Source organism: Protopterus annectens, chromosome 4.part0, assembly GCF_019279795.1.
Source record: "Protopterus annectens isolate FY-2018-M chromosome 4.part0, PAN1.0, whole genome shotgun sequence".
Lineage (NCBI taxonomy): Eukaryota > Metazoa > Chordata > Ceratodontiformes > Protopteridae > Protopterus > Protopterus annectens.
In genome coordinates this window covers 559014751-559042193 of record NC_056733.1, presented here as the reverse complement: position 1 = coordinate 559042193, position 27443 = coordinate 559014751, and the positions used below count along the sequence as shown (strand labels likewise).

General features: G+C 40.8%; 1 protein-coding gene across 1 annotated transcript in view; it reads left to right on the top strand.

The window, feature by feature from the left end:
• Positions 1–27443, top strand: part of SGSM1 (small G protein signaling modulator 1) — a 1353076-nt gene that overhangs the window by 874342 nt on the left and 451291 nt on the right. Inside the window, exon 15 of the mRNA XM_044068489.1 lies at positions 4243–4371. Coding sequence (XP_043924424.1) covers positions 4243–4371 — 129 coding nt within the window. The remainder of the gene's footprint in view (positions 1–4242; positions 4372–27443) is intronic.

Sequence of the window (27443 nt, the reverse complement as noted above, 5' to 3'; positions counted from 1 at the left end):
GACAACATGGGGGTGTACATAGGACATGCTTGGCGTATTACTCTCATAACAGTTTTGGGAATTGCTAGAGTGACAAATTTGTTCTCATAGATGTGTGACAATCAGTTGTATTCCCTGTTTGCTGTCTAAACATCTGAGATCATCCCACTGACTTCCCAGGGGAACAGGGTGACAGACAGCAGATATGGGCCCATATACTGGACATTTTGGTTTTATCTGTCCAGCTGTGAGGTATGATTCTGTATGCAGCCTACTTCCACTCCCAGGATTCAGACCATGGCTGTGTCTGCTAAAACTAAAACACTGTCCATCACAGTTGTGTGCGCTGTATAGATATTGCTGTACATCTCCTATCTGCTTTCTGTCTTATAATTGTCCTGTGGTTTTACATTCTGACCTTGTATTACAACACTCTTATACAGGATTTCTTAGACAGTTATATTTTGTAGGACAGTGTGGGCGACAGTGATGAGTAATATCTTATTATTCAGAGCAACTGCATCAGTCACAATGCCATACAATGCCAAAGTAAACAGTACCAGTACAGGGTATCATCCTTTTATTTCTGGGCACAGTGTTCATATCTGACAGACCTGTGGGAGCAATGTTTGTTAGCTCTACCTGAATGTTGCCACACACAGTACCAGATTCCACTTTACTATTATGCACATACATCTCCCTCTGTTACTGTACACACTCTGGTCACAGCTTGACAACATGGTGGTGTAAATGGGACATACGTGGCTTATTACTCTGATAAGATTTTGGCGAATTGCTAGTGTGCCAGCTTTGTTCTCATAGATGTGTGTCAATCGGTTGTATTTCCTGTTTGCTGCCTATACGTCTGGGATCATCCCACTAATTTCCCAGGGGGACAGGCAGCAGATATGGGCCACTTTACTGGACATTCTGGACATATCTGTACAGTTGTGGGGTATGATTCTGTATGCAGACTACTACCACTGCCAGGATTCGAACCATGGCTGTGTGTGCTAAAAATACAACAGTTCACGTCTCAGTTGCGTGTGCTATTTGGATTTTGTTGTCAGCCTTTTCACTGTTTTCTGTCTGTCTCTCATTTGTACTAAATGACCTCTGGGGATTACACCAGTCATATACAGACAGCCCTACAGATTTTATTTATGTTGCACAGTGTGGGTAACAGTGCTTAATACAACAGTACTATTAAGTGATTGCAAATCTACATTACCATATGATACCAGAGAATACACATGCAGTCCAGCAGTTAGACCTTTACTGTCAGGCTATTATGCTTTTATTTACATACAAACTATATGAGACTCTCCCTGCCATATTTCCCGATGTATGCTGTACTTGCCTTAAACAATACAGGTTTTATACTGGCAATTACCTTACTAATGCTTTTAGATTTATTTCCTATGACAGTACATGCAAGAGTATTACTGACCTGTTTCACATCGCAACCTCTCCAGGTGACAGCTATGGGCTTCCTGGTTTGTGGCCTGCTCACTTGTCGCTGTGAAGGACATAAGAGGAATATTTAGCCATACCTATCCATAATGGACATGAGCTGGCAATTATTACACACGTAGTGGAGTGATACTTGCACACAGCTCAGACAGCCCCTGTCATCCTAGCCTCTTGGATCCACTGCTCCAAGAGGTCCCCCTTACACAGCTTCGGCATAGTGATGCCTGACCTGCTCACCAGTTTGGGGTATGCCAGTGGCACTGGTGTGGTCATGGGCAAGATGGTCCCAGGCTTCCACCTTATATTGGGAACCCTGGTACTGGCCTTGTAGCAGTCTCTGCTCGTGGTCTTTGACAAGGAGTCCTGCCATGAATCTGGACTCTTGGATTCCCCAGCGCTGCACCCGAAAGCGCACTCCCTCTCCCTTTTCTGCCATGGTGTCAGCAAGAGGAAGCTACAACCAGTTATGAGATGTATTCCCACCTCTTGGGTTTAAGGAGGGCCGAATTCCCGCACGTTGCTGTGATTGACCGGTTTTGAAAGGCTAAGCAATGGGCAAACCTGCTTACCTAAGGCTGGCATTGTTTAAAGGGGTATACCACTGGGTACATTGAGTTAGCTGGCCTAAAAATTGCTTACACCTCATAAGCTGGCCGGTGCAATGCTTAGCATTGCTAAAATTTGACTTTATATTGTATTTGCTTTTTGGCATTGATTTTTTATTCATTACATCTTATATATATGTCTGGTATCCAGGATTCATGTGTACGTACATTGTATGGGGTTCTTGTGTTTAGTAGGGGACTTCAACACTCTATTACATTTACACCTCACATCTGGGCGTACTTCAGTGCTTCAGTTCACATATTTCTGTTATGTAGTGGGTTATAGAACATTTGACTGTATACTAATTCCTTTCACATGTTCAGTTTGATTTTACTATAGTGAGGATTTGTTTGGTGACACTTTATTCATATGTACTGCTGTGATGGCTTGGTGGTTAACTACTGTGACTATAGTGTATTAGGGTCCTGGGTTCAATATCTGCAAGGCTGTTTATTTTGTTGCTGGGCAAAACAAGGGCCATTGGATACAGAGTGATTAAGGCACTTTTAACCAGTAGTACATGGGTTTGCGCAGGTTTGCGTGAGGGTAAGCAATGCTAAACTCTGGTTAAATATGCTTATAGAGAGTTAGCTTCAATATTGCCTAACCTGTGTGCACATTGCTTACCCCTGTGCAAACGGGCTTAAACCCGCTTACTAGTGGTTACATATGCTTACTACTGCTTAATAGTGCTTACACTTGCTTACTCCCTTTGATAATGTGGCTGTTCATATAATATCTGCAATGTATCAGGTATGTGCTTGCATTACATTTATCTGGAACTTCCTGTTAGTAGATAGATAGGTAGGTAGATAGATTTTTTTAGATAGATACATGGGTATAGATAATAAAAACAGATTGACTATAAAAATAACTTTATTGAATTAGCCGGCAAATAGAAAACAAAAGTAAGTTAGATTCAGGAATGATTATTCTTCTTGCTACAAAGGAAATTCCATACTGACTTCTCTAACCAAAGCACCAAGAGACCATGAATGCATAGGAGGTGGTAGGTTTCCAGCTTAAAGCAAGGTATAAAGGAGACCACTGGGAAGTGTAATGAGCTAAGTAATACAGGAAACATGCCACGTCTGAGGAGACCAAAAATTCACAGAATATCACTGTGTCAAATACAGCAAGAAAATGTCACATACCTGATTGAGAGAGGAAACAAATATCCAGTACTACTCATTGCAGGTCAGAGCTATAGAAACATAATGCAGTGATGCCGAGAAGTGCTGATCAACCACAAATGCTTGTACTAAACAGTAAAAAGAAGCACCTGCTTAGGAAAATATAGAAGAAACACGTATGTCAAAAAACAGTGTACAACAGCCCAGACTGGGACAGGAGTCCATAAGTAAAAAAACAGGAATTTATTGGCAAAAAGTTCTACTAAGAGTATTTTGCAGTATTTTACATACATAGTCTACCAGTATCATACAACTTCTTCATTCAGTACACTCGACAGCCTAGAAACAGTTGTAGCACATTTGTTTTTAAACTCAAAATTAATACACATTGTCATTTTCCATCTCCTTTGCTGGCATTCGCCATGATTTGTATGCATGTTAGCAGAACTTACTGTACAGAAGTAGCCACAACTGGACATTGTCAGAACTGCTACTTCATTCAAACAGTTTTCATGCATATGTCTACTGACCTATAGTATATAAAACTAAATTCAACTATATGTGACTCTCATAATTGAGAGTTCACTTATTTGTGCATTTTCTCATTTTTACACTCACAAAAATTTCAATCAAATGAGTATTCAACCTTGAGTTACACCCACATATATCTGTCTATTCACTTTCGTGTCCTGACCTGCCATTTTTGCTTTCATCCCTTCAGGATGTCAGGAAATGAAACCAGTAGACAACTAGCACTGCCATTTTTAATGGCTACATCTGTAAAATGCAAAAACAAAAAAAACTCTTCTTGAAGTCAGTTATACAGTAGCATCTAGAAAGGTAGTTAATGCATTAATGATTGCCTAGAGTTGGCTACCCACATCATGTACCCCAAATCTCTAGGGCACAAAATAGTCCTGTAGTATCAAATTTCACTGTCACATTTTTTAAGCAGTTGGGTAAGACTGAAATGCAGTCTTGAGAGGCCATTTCAGACTTATGTACTGTAATATAACCTTAAATTCATTTTTTTTTGTGTTTCTTGTAACAGAGTTATGAAGAACGAGAGCTGCTAAGACTTATTTACTACGGAGGAATTCAGCAAGACATCCGGAAAGATGTATGGCCATTTCTGCTTGGGCATTATCAATTTGGAATGACAGCAGCAGAAAGAAAAGAGGTAAAGTGATCTTGCTTCATTCTGTTGACTCAATTTTGTCTATGAAAAATGAGATTGGAAAAGACTTCCATACAATTAAATGAAAACTTCCATTGAAAGCATTGGTAAGAGAAGAAATGTTAACTACATATTTTGAATAATATTCAGAATAAAAGTTCATTTATTTTGGTGGTGTAATTATTGGGCAAGCCCCTCACAAATGCATGCGGGGGACCTTGCCTCCTCTACCCACAGACATTTTATAATTGCCTAGGAGGTTCCTGCATACTGAGGCAAGGAATGACTGTGCATTTCAGACAAATGGGCAACAGTGCCAGTTTATTCATTGTATACGGTGTTTCAAGTTACAGCTTGGCAAGGAGTCAACTTCACAAGCACAACTGCTTGAGAAATCTACCCAGTGACAAAATTAAATGTGTTATATTGCAAGGGAACATGTCCTCTTCCTATATAGTAGGCATAATATACCAACACCATGATCACACACACACAAAAAAGGATAAATATCACAAAATAAAGGAATTACTTTTGGCACACATTTAGAAACAACATCAGCAGTGATTTCTTCTGTAAAACAGGGATCATGAAGGCAAAGTCAGACAGGTCATGTTCAGCAAGTTAGAACCTCATCCACTTTGCAGTGCAGGAGTAGAGAATCCCTAGCAACCAATCTGGAATTATATTTCATACGTCTTTCTTTTGCAAATGTTGTAAAAGGAGATATGATGTAAAGGTGGATAATGGGAAGTGTAAATGGCCTCATGGCCCAGTGCAATCTTGATTCTGTAATTCAACAGATGGCTAAATAATTTGTTTTGAATTCTGAAATTTGAATGAACTGTTATTAACATTTGCAGAAAGATTCTGGGGAAGGCATGACATTTCTAGATAATTTGCCCATATTTTCATATGTTGTCTTCTGTTATATTCTGTGTATAATTCTCTGAAGTTCTTCTTATCTGAATAATCATATGAGGAAACAGCATAAACGTTTATTTTGTGTCTAGCCTGCATGGTGGTACATGTCCAAAGTTTATATGAACTACTCAATGCTTCATTTATTACTGACTGTAAAGTCTGATGAAAGCCTATTCTGCACTCTGATTATGATAACAGCTCAGTGTGATATCTTATTAATGATTTGTATTACTCTTGTTTCGGTTACAAATGTGAGCAATAGAATAAAATGCATTTATGTTTCATAGTCTGGTGCAGGAAGGCAAACACAGGGAAACCTCTGTTTTTATGTGACTTTTATGCAAATCCTGTTGTATGTGCTTATAGGCAGCCATCTTGAACATATGGCATTACCAGTGCAGGTATCATGCATGCTTTCTTGAAAAAAAGGGGTTTTGCATTAGTTAGGGGTGTAGTTGCCAAAATACACTGCATTTCACTACTCTGAGTACCCATATTCTATAGAAGAATAGGATTACTTGGGGTACAGAGTGGTTCAGTACTGTTTTTGAGAAGATTTAAACACTGTGGGGACATATTCATAAATCACTCTCTGGAACAGTATTTACTGCTGTTGTACACTCTATAAATATCACAGAGTTCTCTTTGAGGCAATAACATCTGCCCTATTTAAAACAATAGTAGTCTATAGGTTATCTCATTTCAGTCATGTAGCAGTTACAAAAAATGCTGTAGCCAGACCACACTGAATGTACACATAATAACCCAGAGATACATAAAATCATGAACTTTAGTGCGCAGTATGAGTTGTAAGGTTGTCATTTTGAGGTGTCTGTACATCAGCTGTTTATGTCCTTCTTTGGATACCAAGCAATGGCCACATATAAAAATAACACTCAGAAATAATAAAAAAAAAAAAACAGCCCAGTCTTCTTGGGATACAATTTTTCCCCAAAGCAATTTTCTTGCAGATTGAATATTTATTCTACTGTTTCAGTGTTTTATGAAGTGCTGTAGAAAGGTTTGATAATGTTTCTCTCTATCTTCTAATCAAGTTTTAGAAACAAGGCACTTTTTGTACTCCTGTCACATTCAGCTGTTCCAGTAATGAATAAAATCCAAACCAGTTGTCGGTTTGTCTTCATGTTCCACTGAGATTTGTTGTGGGTTTTTGGTGTTCCAGTTATGAGATATTGTGCAGATTATTTTTCATTTTGTTTTTATTTGTTTTCCATTTTTAATTATGTTTTCTCATTTTATTTCTTATTTTTTCATTTTATTTTTCTTGTATTCTAGAGTATGTTTTGAAAATGTTTATTGAATGGTTGCAGTTTATAACTTTTGAAGGGCATTTGGTGGTCTTAGTTGCTGCATTTTGTAGGCATTGGTTGTTTCTGTAGTATTTTTTTGTTATATGTATGGTATTCTGTGTTTATTTTTTAATATTTTTTGTGTTGCTGTTTGTTTATTTTTTTATTTTCACTTTTATTGATATTTAAAATGTAAATTAATTTTGAGACAATACTTTTAACTAGGCGAGGGCTGTATTTTACATATTTGAATAGCTTGGATTTTGTTCCTCATTTCTGTTTGAAATAAATGAGACTTATTGCTGTAGTAGTTTGTATTAGTGGTTTTGTAATTGGTATTGTGTGCTTATTTGAATGATTATTTGTGTGATTTGGTTTCTCTCTGTAATTTGTAGGGCTTATTTTCCATTAAAACCTATATATATATATATATATATATATATATATATATATATATATATATATATATATGTTACTAGATCAGAGTTCAGTGTTTCAACATAATGATGCAGCAAGCTCAAAGCCTCTTCTAATTATAAAACTTTTATACCCTTTTCTTAATATAACTATCAATCTGTGCCTTAAATCATGACAAAAATGTAAATTGCCATATTTCACATGGAAGAGAATTCCATATTGTGTCTTTTCTATATCTGAATAAGTCACAGGAGACTCAACACATATTTTGTGTGATGTCAAATTTAAACCTGATGTTGCTAACAGTGTTTCATTTTTAAAGCATTTAAAAGGCAAATGTGTTTAACTGAGAACATTTTCAATTTTTTCAGCTTTTTCTGAAATTAAATGTGCTGCACACCAGAGATCAATCCAGTATTTTTTTTATAATTTATTTGAGATTGTTTGGGGGGGGTTGTAAGGAAGGAAATTATACATGCACTCTTGTCCACAGTACTGTGCATGTGGGTGGATCAGTGACTTGTAAAGTAGTATCAGTACTTTTCCTTCTCTACTGCTGGTATAGGTTTATAGGTGTGTACTAGGCTAATGGCCCTGGAGCCTTTACAAGCCTAGCCACCATGCCACCCAATGTTAGTTCACAGTGCCCCTATCCAGTAGGGCAACTGGAGTGATCCCTGGGGTGAACTTTCTGTTACCCATCCACTTGTCAAGATTTCTCTTGAAGAGGGCCAGTGAGGTGCTTTGCTTGACATGAATGGGAAGCTTATTCCAGAGTATGGGCAGTCTTTGGGAGATGAACCTGTCCCGCCAGCATGTTCTGTTAATCATGGTAATAAGGTTGTGATCTCTGGAGTGTGTGGCATGGGGGGATTATAGGTTCATAGGTGTGTGCTAGGCTAATGGCACTGAAGACTTTACAAGCCTAGCCCATAGGATTACCCTGGCATCATGCCACCTGACATTAGTCCGCAGTGCCTCTGTTGAGTAGAGCCACTGGAGTGATCCCCTGGGTGAATTTTGTATTTCCCATTCACTCATCAAAATTTCTGTTGAAGAGGGCCAGACATGTATGAGAAGTCTATTCCATAGCGTGGGCAGTCCCTGAGTTATGAACCTGTCCCTCCAGCATGTTCTGTTGATTGTGGTAATGAGGTTGAGGTCTCTGGAGCATGTGGTGCGTAGGGATTGGGATTTCTTTAGATGTAGCATTTCTAACAGAGCTGGATCAGACATGGCTTTGTAAGTCAAGCAGGGATCACCTCTAAGTAGGCAATATGAGACAGAGAATAGTTGGAGTTTGTTGAGTCTCTCCATATAGGACAGGTGCCTAAGTTCTAAGATCATATTTGTGAGGTACTTTTGCGGCCTCTCCAGTTGTCGCAGGTGTCTAGTGAGGTACATGCCCAGGAGTGTGTCATATAACTGATTTGTTTGCAGTTAAAAACATTCTCTAGAGACTCCTTGCTCCTTTATTTGTTTTAAAAATTTCATTTAGTGGCTCACTGCTGTTTTTCTGCTGTGATAAACATTTCTGTAGTGTTTTCTGCCTAAAATAGTGTAGGTAGTAGCTGTAGCATTGTCTAGAGATTTCTTTAGGTGTAGCATTTCAAGTAGGGGTGGTTCGGACATGGCTTTGTAAGTCAAGCAGAGATCACTTCTAAGTAGACGATAAGAGACTGAGAACAGCTGAAGTTTCTTGAGTCTGCCCATATAGGGCATGTGTTTAAGGCCTAGGATCCTTTTTGTGAGGTACATTTGTGGCCTCACCAGCTGTTGTAGGTGTCTGGTCACATACATGCCAAACGGGGCGTTATATTCAATGACTGGTCTAATGACGGATAAGTAGAGAGGGATGATGACCTCTTTCTACCTAGATGTGAAACCTTTGGTTATAAGATGTGCCACGTAGATGGACTTTCTGACCACAGTGGCAATGTGGTGGTCGAAGGTGAGGTGGCTGTCGACCTGGGTGCCCAGATCTCTTGTGGCCCTTCGGTGTTCAGTGGGCTCCCATCAATGTGGTAATTCGTGGGAACTGAGTTTTTTCTAAAGGGGATGATAATGCATTTTTTGGCATTAAGCTTCAGGCCATGGTTCCGACACCAGTCATTGGTCTCAGAGTGGCCCTTTTGTAGGATATCTGCATCAGTTGGGGAGTTGATAATGCAGTCATCAGCGAACTTGATTAACCAGAGTCCTTCAGTGTTGGCCTGGACGTCTGAGAAGTAGATGCCAAACAGGAAAGGGCCCAGTAATATGTATGATGACTATCATAAATCTGTTTCAGGGTCTAAGGACCAATGTGTGAGCTTCTTATATCAGTTATCATTAACTGATACCCCCCCCCCACGGATCTTTCACAATATTTGGTTCTGGAATAATTTCTTGATTAACAGTATATGGATATCATTACCAGCACCAAAGTGAAGAACATTACACTTTGCAGTATTAAAAAGACACTCTTGATATTAGATCTAATGCAACAGCTTTTACAACGATCCTTGCTCACTAGTGCTAAGGACGGCTTGCACCTGTCACCCCTGGGCTTTCAGATATTGGCAAAGGCTCTTGCTACCCCCATAGTGCCTTTTCTAGGCAAGGCTCAAAAGACAAACCCACCTCCATAGGTATCACAAGGGATAAGAAACTAAGAGTAATGCTACTCAACGCCAGAAGTCTAAAACTCAAGATGCACGCACTCGAAACTCTCCTTAGCATGGAGAACATTGATATCTGTGCAGTAACAGAAACCTGGTTCAGGGCTCCGAGAGCACCCCAGCACTACCAGGTTATACCTCATACCATGCTTTTCGGCCCCAAAACTTGGACCGAACTACAAAAGGAGGGGGAGTATCAATATTCATCAAAGATACCCACACCTCCAGGTTGGTGGCACAGCACAAAGCATCAGAGACTATCCATGTGCAACTAACAGTGGGTAAAACTGCCTTCCAGTTTATAGCCTGCTACAGACCACCCTCCCAAACCCAGGAACCCACTCGGCCTTCCTGAGAACACTGGAAAATATGAATGTCTCTCCAAACACCATTATATTGGGCAACTTCAACTACCCAAACATAGACTGGGAGCATTACTCTAGCTCCAACACCCTAGCCCAAAGGTTCCTAGAATTCATAAACTCAGATGGTATGGAACAAATTGTTACCACTCCCACAAGAGGGGAAAACATACTGGACCTGATCATCACCAACATGGGGACTCTATGCTCCAGACCAGAAGTGTATCCCTCACTGGTAAGATCAGACCATAAACTAATCCAACTGGATATTCACATCCCGACCCCACCACCTGCTCAGAAAACCACAGTGAAAAACTTCTCTAAAGCAAATTTCACACTCCTCAAAACCAAGGTGGAATTCTTCAAATCCTCCTTGTGGAAAATATGGCCCAGATCACAGAATCCTTTATAAATGCATTCTATGAACACCTTCAGGAATGCATGGATCATGCAATCCCAAATAAAACCAAGACCCAATCCTCCAAAGTCATACATCCTGTCTGGTGGACCCCAGCCATAAACAAACTATACAATAGAAGGAGGAAGCTACTACATGATAGAGCAAAATCCCAAAAAGGGAAGGCATCTCTGATCAGTATTAGCAAAAAACTACGGGCACTCATAAAATCGTCTAAGGCCAGCTTCGAGAGAAAAATTGCACAGGACACTAAGGATAATCACAGGGCTTTCTTTAGTTATATTAGGAACCTGGGTTGGAATTCCCAGATATGCTCAGAATTAGTCCAAAATGACAAAAAATACACCAAACCCACAGACATTGCCAACATCCCTAGCTGACAGGTTCAGCGCAAACTCCCCCCCCCCCCACCAAAAGGGCATATACCTATCCCTGCAGAGTGCTGCACCCCTAACATCTGAGATGCTCAGGTAAGAGCCGCCCTCTCCAAAGCAAAAAACACAGCATCAATGGGACCAGACGGTGTCCTGGGCTGCATCTGGCATGAACTCCAAGAAGAGCTAAACCCAAACATAAAACTACTGTTGAATCTCAGCCTTATTACAATATGTACCCAAAGAGTGGTGTACAGCAACAGTGGTCCCTCTCCACAAAGGTGGTGCCTCAACGGATCCTGGAAACTATCGCCCCATAAGCCGGACTAGCTTGGTCTGCAAAGCTATGGAAAGGATCATCATGGACCTCATAAATAAAGATATTGGGGACCTACAGACACTGGATCCTACCCAGTTCGGCTTTGTTAAAGGCAGATCCTGCCTCTTAAACCTGGTCGACTTCTTTGAAACCGTCACCAAGGTCATTGACGAAGGGAAGGTGGTCCACACAGCCTACCTGGACCTCACAAAAGCCTTCAATACAATACCCCACTCGGGCATTATAGATAAGCTCACCAGCTTAAATATAAACCCCTATGTCACTAGATGGGTTGCAAACTGGCTCAAGGACCGAACCCACATGGTTAAAATCACTGGAGCCATGTCAGACTCAAACCAGTTACAAGTGGTGTCCCACAAGGCTCAGTCCTGGGACCTCTCTTGTTCGGTATATTTCTCAGATGTTACAGGCCAACATGGAAGGACTGTGGCTGACCAAGTTCGCAGATGACTGCAAACTAGGCCATAATCAACTCTCCAGCAGACACAAGCATCCTCCAAAAGGGCCTCACTGAAACAGACAACTGGTGCCAGTGCCATGGGCTCAAGCTAAATGCCAAAAGTGTATAGTCATCCCTTTGGCAAAAACAAAGTACCCACAAATTACCACATAGGTGGTAATCCACTGAGTACAGAAAAAGTAATTAGAGACCTAGGGACCCAAGTTGATAGCAATCTCTCATTTGACAACCACGTTGCCAAAGTGGTTAGAAAAACATTTTATATAGCCCACCTAATCATGAAGGGATTCAAATCTAGATCAGGGAGGTCATTGTGCCTCTTTACTCATCCCTCATCAGACCCATGATTGAGTACAATGCCCCATTTGGGATGTACCTCACCAAACACCTGCAGCAACTGGAAAGACCCCAAAAGTACCTCACCAAGAGGATCAAGGGTCACAAACATATGCTGCCAGTTAAAGAAACTTCAGCTCTACTCAGTGGCATACCGCCTGCTCAGAGGTGATCTGTGCCTGACGTATAAGGCCATGTCCAACCAGGAATTAATGGACATGCTGCACCTCAAAAATCCAAATCCCATCAGGACCACGAGCTAAAGACTTAAACCTCAGCACTGAAATATGAATAGGACATGCTGGAGGGACAGATTCATAATCCAGAGGCTTCCCACTCTGGAATAAAATCCCAGTCCAGGTTAGGCAGAGTCCCTCATTGACTCTCTTCAAGAGGAATCTTGATGAGTGGACGGGAGATCGTAGGTTTAGCCCGGGTATCACTTCTGTGTAACTGTTAGACAGAGGCACAGTATACTAACCTCGAAAAAGGGCATAGCAAAATTAATTTAAAATGGGTGGCGAAAGCCAAACATACTCTGGCTAGGCTTATAAATGCCCTAGGGCAGATAGCCTAGTATGAACCTATGAACCAACAATGACCCCAAATTTCATATCATCAGCATACTTGCTTATCTATGCACTACTATTAATTGAAAAAGAGGTAATAAATAAACCAAACAAGAAAGCTCCCAGAACTGACCCTTGAAGAATACCAACATTGACTGGCATATACTCTGAAACTCTTGTCATTTCCAATTTTCGTTTCAATGTGTACCTATTTAGTAATATAAAAATAATAAAAATGCAGCCAGGCAGTAAGCCACTGAAAATAAAATCACATATGTATAAAAACAATAAAATTCACTGGGTCCATGGCAAAACAATGTACTGATTGTAGATATTAGCTATAAACTTGATTTTGCAACCAAACATGTCACTTAAAAGCTTTGTTAGGCATATGAATATAAAACAGATTTCTAAAACCATTGAAATAGTTTAAAAAACAGTCACATGATTAACTTAAATAAACCCTTTGATGCGGTTGGTTTAATAAGGGTTTTAAAGATAGTTTCATTCAAGCTTGGTGAAATGTTCAGTCCAAATCTTAAAAATCGATTTAAATTCTTCTTAATCAGTCTGCTGTATTATGTCACCTCCATGTATATTTTCATTTAGTATCAATAAAATCATAAACATAAAAGTACGATTTTATATTATTATTTATAATGTGTTTATATAGTGCATTGGAATCTATTTTCCTGTTTATTTCAGACAGATGACTAGTTATATGATCTCTGAGTTTCCTATTCATTTTTCCAACATAAACTGCATTGCATTGTTGGAAAGTAGCTAGGTATACCACATTTCTGGTATCAGAATTTCCATAGGTATAAATATTATACAGTTTTCCAGGGACAGGATATATAAATTGATCACTCATATTAATACTAATACAATGTACACATTTATTGTAAGTATGTGTACCCCTTCTGTTAACTATTAACTAATATTAAAGATGACTTTATTAATGGACGAGCCCTAGACACCATTCCTGTTTTTTCTGAAAGTTTAACTAGAGATTATAATTCTAATTAAATAAATACATCTAGTAAAAATTTAAGAAGATGTATGCTCGCATATAATTGAAATATGAACACTGTTAAATCTATTATTAAGAAATATTTGCCAGTTATGACTGCTATCCTTGTGATAAAAGATCACATATGTAATAGACCGATTTTTCATTATAAAAGATGCAACAATATTAAAAATAAGTTATGATATAAGGAACAACCTAAAACCAACAATCATATTACCACAAAGAGAAGGGGTACATATACTTGTAATAAATGTTTCACATTGTATTAGTATTAATGTGAGTGATCAATTTATACATCATGTCACTGGAAAATTGTATAATGTTTATACCTATGGAAATTGTGAAACCAGAAATATGGTATCTCCTGATAACTAAAATTTTTTGGGGCCACTGATCTATGAACCCCATGAGGTCTCTCAAGTTGTGTGATGTGTTTAGATCAATACATGTGAAAAGGTGCATTATATTTATAATACATGAGTAAAGGGAAGTTACGACTTCTTTGGATCTTGTGGAGATGCCTTTGCAAATTATATAGTCCAGATAAAAGGCTTACTGAACTACTGTGGAAACATGATGGTCAAAGGATCAGGAATTAGCAACAAGAGTACCCAGATCCGCTACAACAGTCTGTTTATTTAAATTAACTATGCTACATTTTCTTACATTTAATTTGAGAGCATTGGGCTTGCACCAGTTGTTAAGATGGACTAAGCTGTGTTGGAACAATTATGATTCAGATGAAGACCAAATAACAACACCCAATTTACAGTCATCTGCAAACTTAGTGGACTGCCCTGAAGGTATGAGAAATATATGCCAAATAAGACAGGGCTGAAAACTGAGGCCTGTGGTATACCCCTGGTAACTTTTTTTTTCTTTTAAGAAAGTGGCACTTGCTGCTCTAACCACTTGGGTTCTGTCAGATAACCAGTTAGCTATCCATCACACACTATAAGTGTTTATATTCAGATTTACAAATTTATCAATAATGCCTGCATGCAGATGGTGTCAAAGGCCTTGGCCAGGTCTAGATATGCTGTTTGTACTGCATAACCACTATCCACTGCTTCACTTATTTTTTCAAAAAAATTAATGAAGTTAAAGAGGCAGGACCTACCTTTGATAAAGCCAAATTGATGATGGTCCAGGGTTAAGAGATTTTCAATGTCCAGATCAACAAAGTCTGCACATGAGGCTAGTGAGACTAATGGGTCTGTGGTTGGGCCACCCTTGTGTAGTGGCATTGCAATGGCTGTTTTCCCAACTTCAGGAATGTAACCAGTGGAGGGGCTTAAATTAAAGAGGTTAAGTAGAGGTTTGGGAAGGCCATATTTGGCAGTGATAATCAAGCAGCTTGGTATGTTGTCAAGGACCGTGGATGAAGTAGTCTTAGTTTTAGAAGTTCTGAGAGAATTATTCCACAGTAATTAAAGTAAATAAAGATTTAAAAGTTCAGTTACAGGCTTGCTGTTCTTCTATGTTTCTAGGAGGCCATTTTTTGCTTGGGCTAAATGGAAGCCTCTCTGTTGATCAGTGGCAGTGAAAAACATTGAGCAGCCTACCTGCCCCTGTGGGAGTGGTTACTGACTTGAAACTGTAGTTTTATTGGCCATTTTGGGTTAATTCCAAACTCCTTCATCTTCCTCTCTTAAAACCCTCTTTTGCGCAGTTTTTCACGTTTTGTGCATAGCGCAACAGCGGGCAGCGCCGCCTAATTGGGTTTAAACTATTCCTGGTTCCACAAAGTCTGCTCTTCACTTTTTCCCTTAGAACTGCTCTATCTCTCAATTTAAACACCATATTCTCATTCTAAGGCCCTTCACTGGTCCAATTAAGTAATCCTACAAGTTAGCACTATTAAACCATAAGCACTACTTACTCTTATACTGTCTACGATTACCCTGTCCTCTATTGGTCCATCTTAAATTCAGTTTCCCTATATTACTCTAGCATGTCCAAAGGTCAGTCAATGGTTTCTCTCCAGTCCAGCTGTTGAATCTGGGAATTTTGAGGCAATGTTACAACTGTCTCATGTACACGGACAACCCTCTCCTCCTCCAAACAGGTTCAAATATATGTGAGAGATGCAACTATTTAGCCAAACTGGAGGCTGAGCTCTCTCATCTCAAAACTGGTGTAACCAGTCAGGAGGAGAAGGTAACCTCACACAACACAATTCCAGTATCACATAGTCCCACCACATCAGCAAACCAAACACATAAATACACAAAAACATACTTGGAGGCTCTAAATAAAAATCTACCTAAGCAACAGAGACCTCCAAAGCAGACATCCAAGCAAACGCTACCTCAAAACAAAACACACACAACACATAGCCCACAAAGTCAGTGTGCCAAGCAGCCACAGCCCTTAAGGCTGAATAACACACCTGATACTCTTGTAATAGGTGACTCTATTGTCAGACACACTGACATCCCACTCACCAGGCTGAATAAAGAGAAGGTCACGGTGAGCTGCCTGTCGGGTGCTAGGATCCGCCACATAATGCAAGCACTCAGGTCACTCCAAAGCAAATACAAATATGACTCAGTCATTGTACATGCTGGTGTGAATGACCTGAGACGTACCTTCCTGGACTACATGAAAAGAGACATAGAGGAGCTCTCTGATCATGTAGCCCAGGCTGGTATGACCCTGACCTTGAGTAGCATCTTACTCTCACCTAGAATGATGCCACAGTACAAAGACAAAATTATCGATTTTAACAATTGGCTAAACTTTTGGTGTCATTCAAAAGGGATCCAGTGTCTGTCAGCCTGGGGTGACATGCTCGACAAGCCACGTTGCTTCGCTAGGGATGGCTTGCACCTGTCACCACTGGGCTTTCAGATATTGGCAAAGGCTCTTGCCACCTCCATAGTGCCTTTTTTAGGCAAGGCTCAAAAGTCAAACCCACCCCCAAAGACAGCACAAGGAACAAGAAACTAAGGGTAAGGCTGCTTAATGCCAGAAGTCTTAACCTCAAGATGCATGCACTCGAAGCTCTCCTCAGTATGGAGAACATCAATATCTGTGCAGTGACAGAAACCTGGTTCAAGGCTCCAGAGAGCACCCCAGCACTACCAGGCTATACCTCATATCATGCTTTTCGGCCCCAAAACCCGGACTGAACCACAAAAGGAGGGGGAGTTTCTATATTTATCAAGGATATCCACACCTCCAGGTTAGTGGCATTGCATGAAGTATCGGAGACCATCCATGTGCAACTAACAGTGGGCAAGACTGCTTTTCAGTTTATAGCATCCTACAGACCACCCTCTCAAAGTCAGGAATCCCACTCAGCTTTCCTGAAAACATTGGAGAATATGAAGATCTCTCCGAACACCATTATATTGGGTGACTTCAACTACCCAAACATAGACTGGGAGCATTACTCAAGCCCCAGCACCTTAGCCCAAAGGTTCCTGGAATTTATAAACTCAGATGCTATGGAACAACTAGTCACCACTCCCACAAGAGGGGATAACATACTAGACTTGATCATTACCAACATGGGGACTCTATGCTCCATACCAGAAGTATATCCCTCATTGGTAAGATCAGACCATAAATTAATTTCACTGGATGTCCACATCCCGAACCACCCCCAGCCCAGAAAACCACAGTGAAATACTTCTCAAAAGCGAACTTCTCACTTCTCAAAACCAAAGTGGAATCCTTCAAGGCCCCAGGGCCAGTGGAAACTATGGCCCAAACTGCAGAATCCTATATAAACGCATTATGCGGACATCTCCAGGAATGCATGGATCATGCTATCCCAAACAAAACCAAGACCCAATCATCCAAAGGCAGGCATCCAGTCTGGTGGACCCCTGCCATAAATAAACTGTACAACAGAAGGAGAAAGCTACTACATGACAGAGCAAAATCCCTAATAGGGAAGGCATCTCTGATCGGTACTAGCAAAAAATTACGATCCCTCATAAAATCCTCCAAGGCCAGCTTCGAGAGAAAAATTGCACAGGACACCAAAGACAATCATAAAGCTTTTTTCAGTTATGTTAGGAACCTGGGATGCAACTCCCGGACTTGTTCTGAGTTGATTCTAAACGACAAAAAATACACTGAACCCACAGACATCGCCAATATCCTGGCAGACAGGTTCAGTGCAAACTCCCCCCCCCCCCAAAAGAGCAAGTATCTATCCCAGCAGAGGGCTGCCTCCAAAACATCTCTGATGCTCAGGTGAAGGCTGCCCTCTCCAAAGCAAAAAACACTGCTTCCATGGGACCAGATGGCGTCCCAGGTTGCGCCCTACATGAACTCCAAGAGGAACTAATCCCTCAAATAAAACAGCTATACAATCTCAGCCTCACTACAGGATATGTGCCCACAGAATGGTGTACAGCAACAGTGGTCCCACTCCACAAAGGTGGAGCCTCTACGGACCCTGGAAACTATCACCCCATAAGCCTGACTAGCTTAGTCTGCAAGGCTATGGAGAGGATCATCATGGAGCTCATAAACAAAGACATTGGGGACCTACAGACACTAGATCCTACCCAGTTCGGCTTTGTCAAGGGCAGATCCTGCCTTTTGAACCTGGTTGACTTCTTCAAAACAGTCATCAAAGCCATAGATGAAGGGAAGGTAGTCCACACAGCCTATCTGGACCTTGCAAAGGCATTTGACACAACACCCCACTCGGGCATCATAGATAAGCTATCCAGCTTAAATATAAACCCCTATGTCACAAGATGGGTCGCAAACTGGCTCAAAGACAGAACCCACAGAGTGAGAGTTGCTGGAGCCATGTCAGACTCAAAACTGGTCACAAGTGGCGTCCCACAGGGTTCTGTCCTGGGACCACTCTTGTTTGGTATATACTTTTCCGAGGTACAGGCAAACGTGGGAGGACTATGGCTCACCAAGTTAGCAGCCGACTGCAAACTGGGCGCCATAATCAACTCTCCAGCTGACACAAACATCCTTCAAAAAGGTCTCACAGAGACAGATAACTGGTGCCAGCGCCATGGTTTAAAGCTAAATGCCAAAAAATGTATAGTCACACCCTTTGGCAAAAACAATGTGCCCACAAATTACCACATAGGTGGAAACCCATTAAGTACAGAGAAAGTTATTAGGGACCTGGGGACCCAAGTTGATAGCAATCTCTCCTTTGAAAACCACATTGCCAAAGTGGTTAGAAAGACCTTCTACATAGCCCACCTCATCACGAAGGGTTTCACATCTAGATCAAGAGAGGTAATCATGCCCTTTATTCATCCCTCATCAGGCCCATCATAGAATACAATGCCCCTTTTGGGATGTACCTTACCCGACACCTGCAGCAATTAGAAAGACCCCAAAAGTATCTCACCAAGAGGATCAAGGGTCTCAAACAGATGCCATATGCTGCTCGGTTAAAAAAACTCCAGCTCTACTCAGTTGCATACTGCCTACTTTGAAGCGATCTATGCCTGACATACAAAGCTATGTCAAATCCAGAATTACTGGACATGCTCCACCTCAGTAAATCTAAATCCCTTAGAGCCACACGCTCGAGGGACTTGAACCTCAGCACAGAAATAAATAGAACTTACTGGAGGGACAGGTTCATAACCCAGGCTCCCTACACTCTGGAATAGAATTCCAGTTCATGTGAGGCAGAGCACCTCACTGAATCTCTTCAAGAAGAATCTTGATAGGTGGATGGGGGATCGTAGGTTTGTCCCAGGGATTACTCCCGTGTCACTATTAGACAGAGGCACAGTAAACTAAACCTTAAAAAGGCACAGTATACTCAAATCAAGGGGTGGCGTAAGCCATACAGAATCGGGCTAGGCTTATAATGGCCCCAGGGCAGATAGCCTAGTATGAACCTATGAACCTAAGTGGGTGGTTGGGATAGTGGGACATGTAAGACAGCTATAACTGTGGGTGGAGTAAAATTTGCACTAAATTTGTTAACTAGGATATTATCCATTTCCTTTGGGTCAGAGAGTGTAGTACTATTGTGCACTATCGCCAAACACTTTTGATTGTTTGTTCTTAACTTCCTGACATAGTTTTAGCAAGATTTGTCGTAATTTTTACTTTTAGTGGCTATTTTATGTTTATACTTAACTTTGAGCTTCCTAATGGTTCCCTTAAGCTCTTTGTCAGTTTGTTTAAGTGTGCTCTTAAGGTAGGTAGAATGAGCATTAAGCAGTTTCCTTTGGTTGTTATATAATTTCTTTATATGAGTATTCCACCAAGGGGGTCTGTTTTTAAATTTCTCATTATATTTGGTACAGATAGGGGCTGCCTTATCAATACAACTATTTAAGTGGGAGTAGAAGTCAGAGGCGCAGGTAGCAACTTGGGCAATGGGATCCTTCAGAAGAAGATACGGCAGAATTTATTTAAGTCATCAAGTATCTGAAGAAGGTTTGCTTTAGAGAAGTCCCTAAACACAGAGCTATGTACAGGGGAAATATCACCAATTTTAAAGGAAAAGATCACTAAACTATGGTCTCATTTAACAAAACATGATAATACTTATGGAGTTGTGCAAAAAGTGGCAATATTTACAACTAAATCCAGGCTACTGGGGCCACTAGTGGGATGGTATTGTTCATAAGGTTAAAAAAAACAGTGATGGAATAACCCTTTCATAGGCTTTCCCTAACAAACAAGTTAAGCCAGGTGGTCTAAACCATTTATATCTCCTGTTTTTTTAACTTTAGTTCTAGGTACTATATGAGATTGCTTCCAAATTTCTGGTATAAACCAAGTATACATTGCTTTTTTCTGAAACAAGTGAATCAAAGTGCAAGAAAACTAAATGCTTTAGACAGAAAATAGACGTTTAAGCTATCTGGGCCTAATGTGTCATTAGGCCTTATTTTTGCCACTGCCCCTTAACTTCTAAAGCTATAATTTTAGGACGTACATAGTTATCTCCACAATATCTGAAAACATCTTAAAGCTAAATATGTCTGTTATTCGGCTAGGATCATTTACATTTGAATTATTAACATTCAGATGTTTGTCACTACTCTTAGTTGTTCCATACTGTGTTACACACTAGACAGTACTTTGTTGCTGTCCTTACTGTAGCTTATCACTTGTTTGTTTCCTTTTGCTATGATGTAGTCAATATGTACATCATCACCATCATCATCATCATCATCATTAATCCCTTTTTCCCATTTTCTATGTGGTGATGGAGACTGTTGCCATGTCTCTCAATTCAGTGTTACTCGCCTACCTTCTTCAATAATTATGCCTGACTGTCACTGGCACGATCTATCAGTCTTTTTGCTGGATGTCCTTGTTTCTGATTGCCTTCTTCTGTTTTCCCAAATCTTGTTCACCAAATCATCTTATGCTTTCCTTGCACATGTCCCTGAATCACCTTAATGTGTTCTGTTTGACCTCTTCTGCAGTTAGAGCTACTTTGGCTACCCTAATGTCGTAAATTCTTCATCTGTCCCACAATTTGCATCCTACCACCCATCTCCGGCACTTCAACTGTCACCTCTGTCTTTCTCAACTGCTCTGCTTCACTTGCCTAGGTTTCTGTATCATACAGAAGTACTGCTCACACCATTGTTTTGTACATCTTACATTTCAGCTTCTTTGGCATTCTTCCGCCATGCATTATCCTTGACACTCTGTGCAAGTTGGCTTCAGCCCCTCTGATTCTAGCTTTGTCCTTCTCATTCCCTTCTCTTCTCGTAAACCAGACCTCCCAGATAGTGGAAGCTGTTAACCCATTTTGGTATTTTCTGCTCTATCTCAATTTTCAACTTCTTCTGATTACCTACAGTTGTCTTGTCTGTACTCAGTTTCATCACATGTGCTTTCAGTTTTGCATTCAATTCCTTTATCATTTGCCAAATTCTTGTTCAGTGTCTGTTTGTAATGCCACATTATCTGCATGATCTGTCCCCTCTTACCTGCTTCATCACCTGTATAAACAGCAGTGGACCCAGAGCTGAACTCTGATGCATGACCACTCCCACTGGAATACGTCTGTGATTTGAACACTGTTCATGCTTGTGTCTTTGGGTCCTTGTACATAGCATGCACTAATTCTGCCAATGTTTCTGGGACTTTGAACCATCTCAGAGCTGCCCAAACCATCTTTCTTGGGACTTTGTCATACATTTTCCCTAAGTCTAGGAATTCCCAGTTGGACTTTTTCCCCATCTCTAGCTTCTTCTCCACAATGTGTCATACTGCAAACATTAGGTCAGTTGTGCTGCATCCTGATCTGAGACCGAATTGCTCATCTCTCATCTTACTTTCTACTTTTCTGTATATTCATATATCAATCACCTCTTCCAGCACTTTTATGCATGTGACAAGAATTGGATAACTCTCTACAGACCACATTTGTAAATATCCCCTTTGTTACCGTACACTGGTACTTTGATGCTTATTGTTTTGGTCATCTGGGATATGCCTTTCTCTTTGTACTCCTATGAGTAGCTTTAGGAGCCATTTTTCTCCCTCTCAGCATCCTGCTTTCCCTGACTTAATTTTCCTTAATGCTTCTTATAGGTTCATAGGAGGTTACTAGGCCAGTGGCCCTAGAGTCTTCATAAGCCTAGCCATGTTAATCATGGGTTGCCCCAATTTTTCTAGGTTAGATGGATGCACTTTACAGATCAGCACCAACTACCCCTGTCCATGAGGGACATGGGTGCCAACCTCAGGATGAATTTGCGGTCACCCATCCATTTGTCCAGGTTTATTCTCGAATAAGGTCATTGAGGAGCTCTGCTTCACATGAATTAGAAGTTTATTCCGGAGCAACAGCAATATCTGGGAGACTTACCTGTCTCTCCAGGATGGTATGTTCTGTTAATGTTGCTGGCAAGGTTGAGATCCCTAGAGCAAGTGATGTTAGTGCCATTTGATTTGCAGATGTGCAGAATTTCCATCAGGTCAGGGTCATTGACTGCCCTGTAGGCCATGCACAAGTCACCTCTCAATACCCTATATGATGCAGAGTAAAGTGACATAACTTTCAGTCTATCCACATAGGTCATTGTTTGGAGACCCTGTATCTTCTTAGTGAGAAACCTCTGTGGTTCTTTCCAGTTGCTGTAGATGTCTGGTGAGATACATGCAGAAGGGAGCATTGTACATTAATTGTCTGATTAGGGTCAAGAAAAGTGGTATTATAGCATCCTTAGACTTAGATGTGATGCCTTTACTTATATAATGCACAAAGTAGAAAGCTTTCCCTACCACCGTGGAAGCCTGGTGGTCAAAGTTCAGATTCCTGTTGAACTGTGTTCCTGATCTCGCACCACTAGGTTTGAACTTAGAAGGCTGCTGTCAATATTGTAATTAGAGGGGAATTCTGCTTTGCCAAATGGGATAATAGTGCACTTTTTTACATTTAGTTTTAGACCGTGACTTTGGCACCACTCATTTGTTTGTGTTAGTTCCTCCTGTAATATGTTAACATCACTGGGGGACTCAATGATTGTGCCTAGTTTACAGTAATCAGTGAACTTAGTAAGCCAAAGGCCGTCTACTTTAGCCTGGACTTCTGAGAAATAGATTCCAAATAGTAAAGGGCCCAGTACAGATCCTTGCAGTGACAGGTCTACTACCAGCTTTGACAGTATGTGTTCTATTGGTGAGGCAGTTAGCTACCCATGTAGTGATATAAGGGTTAACATGTACCTGTTTTTAATTTCTCCAAGTCTTTTGGATTTCTAATACCATGATGAGAATGGACCCCATTCCTAAGTCAAAGTATGATTAAAGTTCATGAAATTAGTATTGTTTCAATCTTTGATGTCAGCCAGAAGTGCTCTTTGCAGCACCAGCAATGTGCCCAGTATTGACTATTTCTGCAAATCATAAGGGATTACATGTATTAGTAACATGTCTAAATATGATTGTAGATTTTTTTTAAAAGACTTGTTGCTCCTACTACTATTGGAACTGTCTGAGTATCTTTAACACCTACCTGGGAGAGTTTTTCAATGATACCCGAGTGGAGGATTGTGTCAAAGGCTTTGGCTATGTAAAAACAGGTGGAATGTACTGTCTTACCTTCATCCAGAGCTTTGCTGACTTTCTCGAAGAGTCTACCAGGTTCAATAAGCATAATCTACCCTTAACAAAGCTAAACTGGGCTGGGTTTAGAATTGGCAGGTCGCCTAAGTTCTTGCTGATAAGGTCCATGATGATCCTTTCTATGGCCTTGCAGATGACGCTGGTTAGACTTAAGGGTCTATAGTTCCAGGGGTCAGTTAATGGCCCCCTTTTATGCAAGAGGATTACTGTTGCCATTTTCCATTCTGCTGGTACAAAGCCAGTTCTCAGGCTGTGACTAAAGTGAAGGGCAAGTGGGTCAGCTAAGTCTTGTTTTAGATTGCTTAGTAAGCAACCTGGGAGGTTATCTGGTCGCATAGAGGCTGTGTTTTTGACTTTGGAGAGTGCATAAGTGACTTGATCTCTGGAGATACCAGGTAGAGAACTGGTGTCAGGTATGCTTTGGGGTATGGCTGGTGGGGATAGGAGGTGAAGTTTGCACCAAATCAGTCAGCTAGCAGGTTGCAATTTCCTCCGGTATAGTATGAGTGGTACCATCTACTACCATTTTTGCACATAGCTGGACACTCCCTTTTAGATTTCAGATGTAGTTAAAGACTGTCTTATGATTGTCCTTGGCTAGGGATGCTATTTTAGCTTCATAATTAGTTTTAGAGTAATTTACAGGACTTCTGATTTGCTTGTTCAATCTGTGGAGGGAATTCTTCCTCTACAGAGGCAGTTGCCTCTTGTTCTTGGACATTAGTTTCTTCCTTTTGTTATATAATCTGTTTATACTAGATATCCACTAAGGTGGCTTGTTTTTTGGAAGGGCCTGGTTTTAATCTGGTCAGGTACAGCTAAGTCTGTACAGTTGCTACAATGATTATACAGGGTATTTTTATACAACTCTGCATAGGGGCCATTAATGCCTATGATTGCAGTGGGCATAAAACATTTTTATACCATCACTTAGTAAGCTGCAGTTTTTTTTGGAGAAGTTCCTTAGTTGTTTTGCTCCTTTGAGAGTGTGGGGTCCAATAGTTTCTTTGAATGAGACTGATTTATGGTCCAACCTTACCAGGGGGTATCTTACAGGGGGCAGTTCTGTGACCACTCATGTTGATGAGTACTTTGTCAAGGACATTAGAGCCATTTGTTGGGGTTCAGACTATCTGTTCCAGTGCATTTGCATTGACAAAGGCTAGGAACCTCTGGGTAAGCATGTTTGAGCTTGTGTATGTTATCAAGTCGATGGTGGGATAATTGAAATCTCCCAGCTAAGGTGTTGGGCTGTATGGTGAGTGACTCCAGTAAGTCAAGGTAGGCATTTGCTTTTCTTGGTTCTTGGAGGGGGGATCTATAGCTAGCAATGATGTGGTAGGGTAGTTTGCCTATAGTTAATTGGGCATGGAGTAGCTCAAGAGAGTCGTACTGTTTGACCAATCTGGAGTTGTACTTGGCTTTAATGAAGATGGATACACCTCCACCTTTGGTTCTTTCATGCTCATTCTGAGGTCTGAACGTGTGGGAGGCATTGAAGTCTTGCACAGCTGGGGAGCTTTCTGTGGCCTTGGACCATCTTTCAGTAACTGCACAGACATCAGCATCTTCCAAGGTGAGGAGTCCTTCCAGGGCATGCAGTTTCATGTTTAGACTCCTAGCATTAAGGAGCAGAACCTTGAATTTGTCTCAAGCGAATTTTGCTCTGTTGGAAATGTTATCATTTTAATATTGCCTAAAAAAGGCACTACAGGGAAGGCAAGCACTTTTTCCAGTATCCAAAAAGCCTAGGGGAGACAGATACAGGCCATCTCTGGCAAAACAGTGTGCCCTGTTGACCATGTCTTCTCTGGCTGTCAAATACTGGATCCCCCTGGAGTGACACCAGAAGCTAAGCTAATTGTTGTAGTCAGTCAATTTTTGTTTATATTGTGGCATCACCCTGGGTGAAGGTAGAATACTGCTTAAGGCTAGGGTCATACCTGCCTGGGACACATAATCTGAGAATTCAATCATAACTCTTCATATAGTCCAGGGAGATGTGTCTTAAGTCATTCACCCCAACATGGAATATGACAGAGTCAGAACAGTATTTGTTGTTGCGTGACCTGAGTACATGCATGATCTGATGGATCCGGGCACCTGATTGGCAGCTGACCGTGACCTTCTCCTTGTCTAGCCTGATGACTGGGACATCTGTGTGTCTCACTATGGGGTCTTTTATGACCAAGACGATAGGTTTTGAGGTGTTTTGATTTAGGGGCTTATTTGGTGAGACATTGATATGTGTGTTGCTATGTGCAGTGGATTCAATATATGTTGAGGTGTGTGCAGATAATTTTTACTTGGGAGGTCTCTGATCTTTTGGTAGGCTTCTAGTGAGGATTGTTTCCAGATTGATAGCGTAATTACATCTCTCACATATGGTATTTGTTTGTTTCAGGACTAAGTGGTTGTCAGTATACATGAGGCAATTATTACATTGCCTCAGGATGTCCAAGTCAATCAGGCTAGCCAGGAAAATGCTGGGAAAGTGACCATCCATAATGGCAGGCTTATACCATAGTACTGTTGGGGAGTGGGTAAGTTAGATCAGTTTATGATGTATGAATAACAGATGGGCTTATTCTGTTGACGGTTTGGGGTGAAGAGTTGTGGCAGTGCTGCTCAGTGTGCAGCTGAGTTGCCCGCAGAGCAATAAAAGACTTGGAAGGGTTTTACTGACAGACATCTATCGAAAATTTAAGTTTCCAGGCATTTGTGTCTGTACAGGGCAGTGCTAAATTCAACAATTTTAAGACACACTACCAATGGGAAAACCCCAGACTGAGCCTTTCTCTAGCAATCCCCAACTCAGGTGGAATCTGAGCTACACACTTCTGCCACAAGGGTGCAGGGATGATCTATTAATGTAAGATGGCTGGTTTAGAGCACAGTGATACCAAACAGTCTAGATTCAGCAAGTCTGAATCTAGCCTATGCTATATAAGGCAGTAGTACAGAATTTCAAAGTGCAGAAAAAATGCAGACACAATCAGCAAAAATGAAGCAGCAATTCAAATAAATGCAGTTAAAAAGTTCAATACAGGCTTTAAATCTACTTATTTTTTAGTTGTTTGCCATGAATACGTTTAATTTCAGATAAGATGTACTCCAGATCTCTGGCTAAACTCACCAAGCTCTGAGCAGCTCCGGTTAACAGACAGCAAACCCTCACAAACACGAGTCTTAAATGCAGGTGAAATTCAACAGTTTTAAAACAAACTACCAGTGGGATAGCCCCAAACTGAGCCTTTCTCCAGAAATCCCCAACTCAGATGGAACCTGAGCTACACACTTCTGCCATAACAGTGCAGAGAGGCATTCTTAATGTAAGATGGCTGGTTTAGAGCACAGTGATACCAAACAGCCTAGATTCAGCAAGTCTGATGGCTGAAGTCACCAAACTCTGAGCAGCTCTTGTTAACTCAAGTGAGAATCAACCACCATACCCTATGTCTGCAAGTCAAACACCTTAACCATTATACCAACACCCAAGCACAAATAACGCACTTGTGGCAGTCTTGGAACATATTTCTCACTCTTCATTGTGCGACTCATAGACTGATAGAGGCCAGATATGCGAGTAGCATATGGTCACATAAATCTCCTAAACATCTGGAGTAGGAATAGAATCCACAAACTCCTGGTCTTCAAGAACTAAAGGCAAGTATGCTATCTGTTAGGGAGGATGTTTATGGGCAGTGTTGCTCGTCCAGTCAAGATAAATCAGACAAACAGCTGTGGGTTCAGTCCAAGCAGCTTTATTATATACAGACATATCAGGAATGAGGCTTAGTAACTTAAACTTAAATAAACTTATAA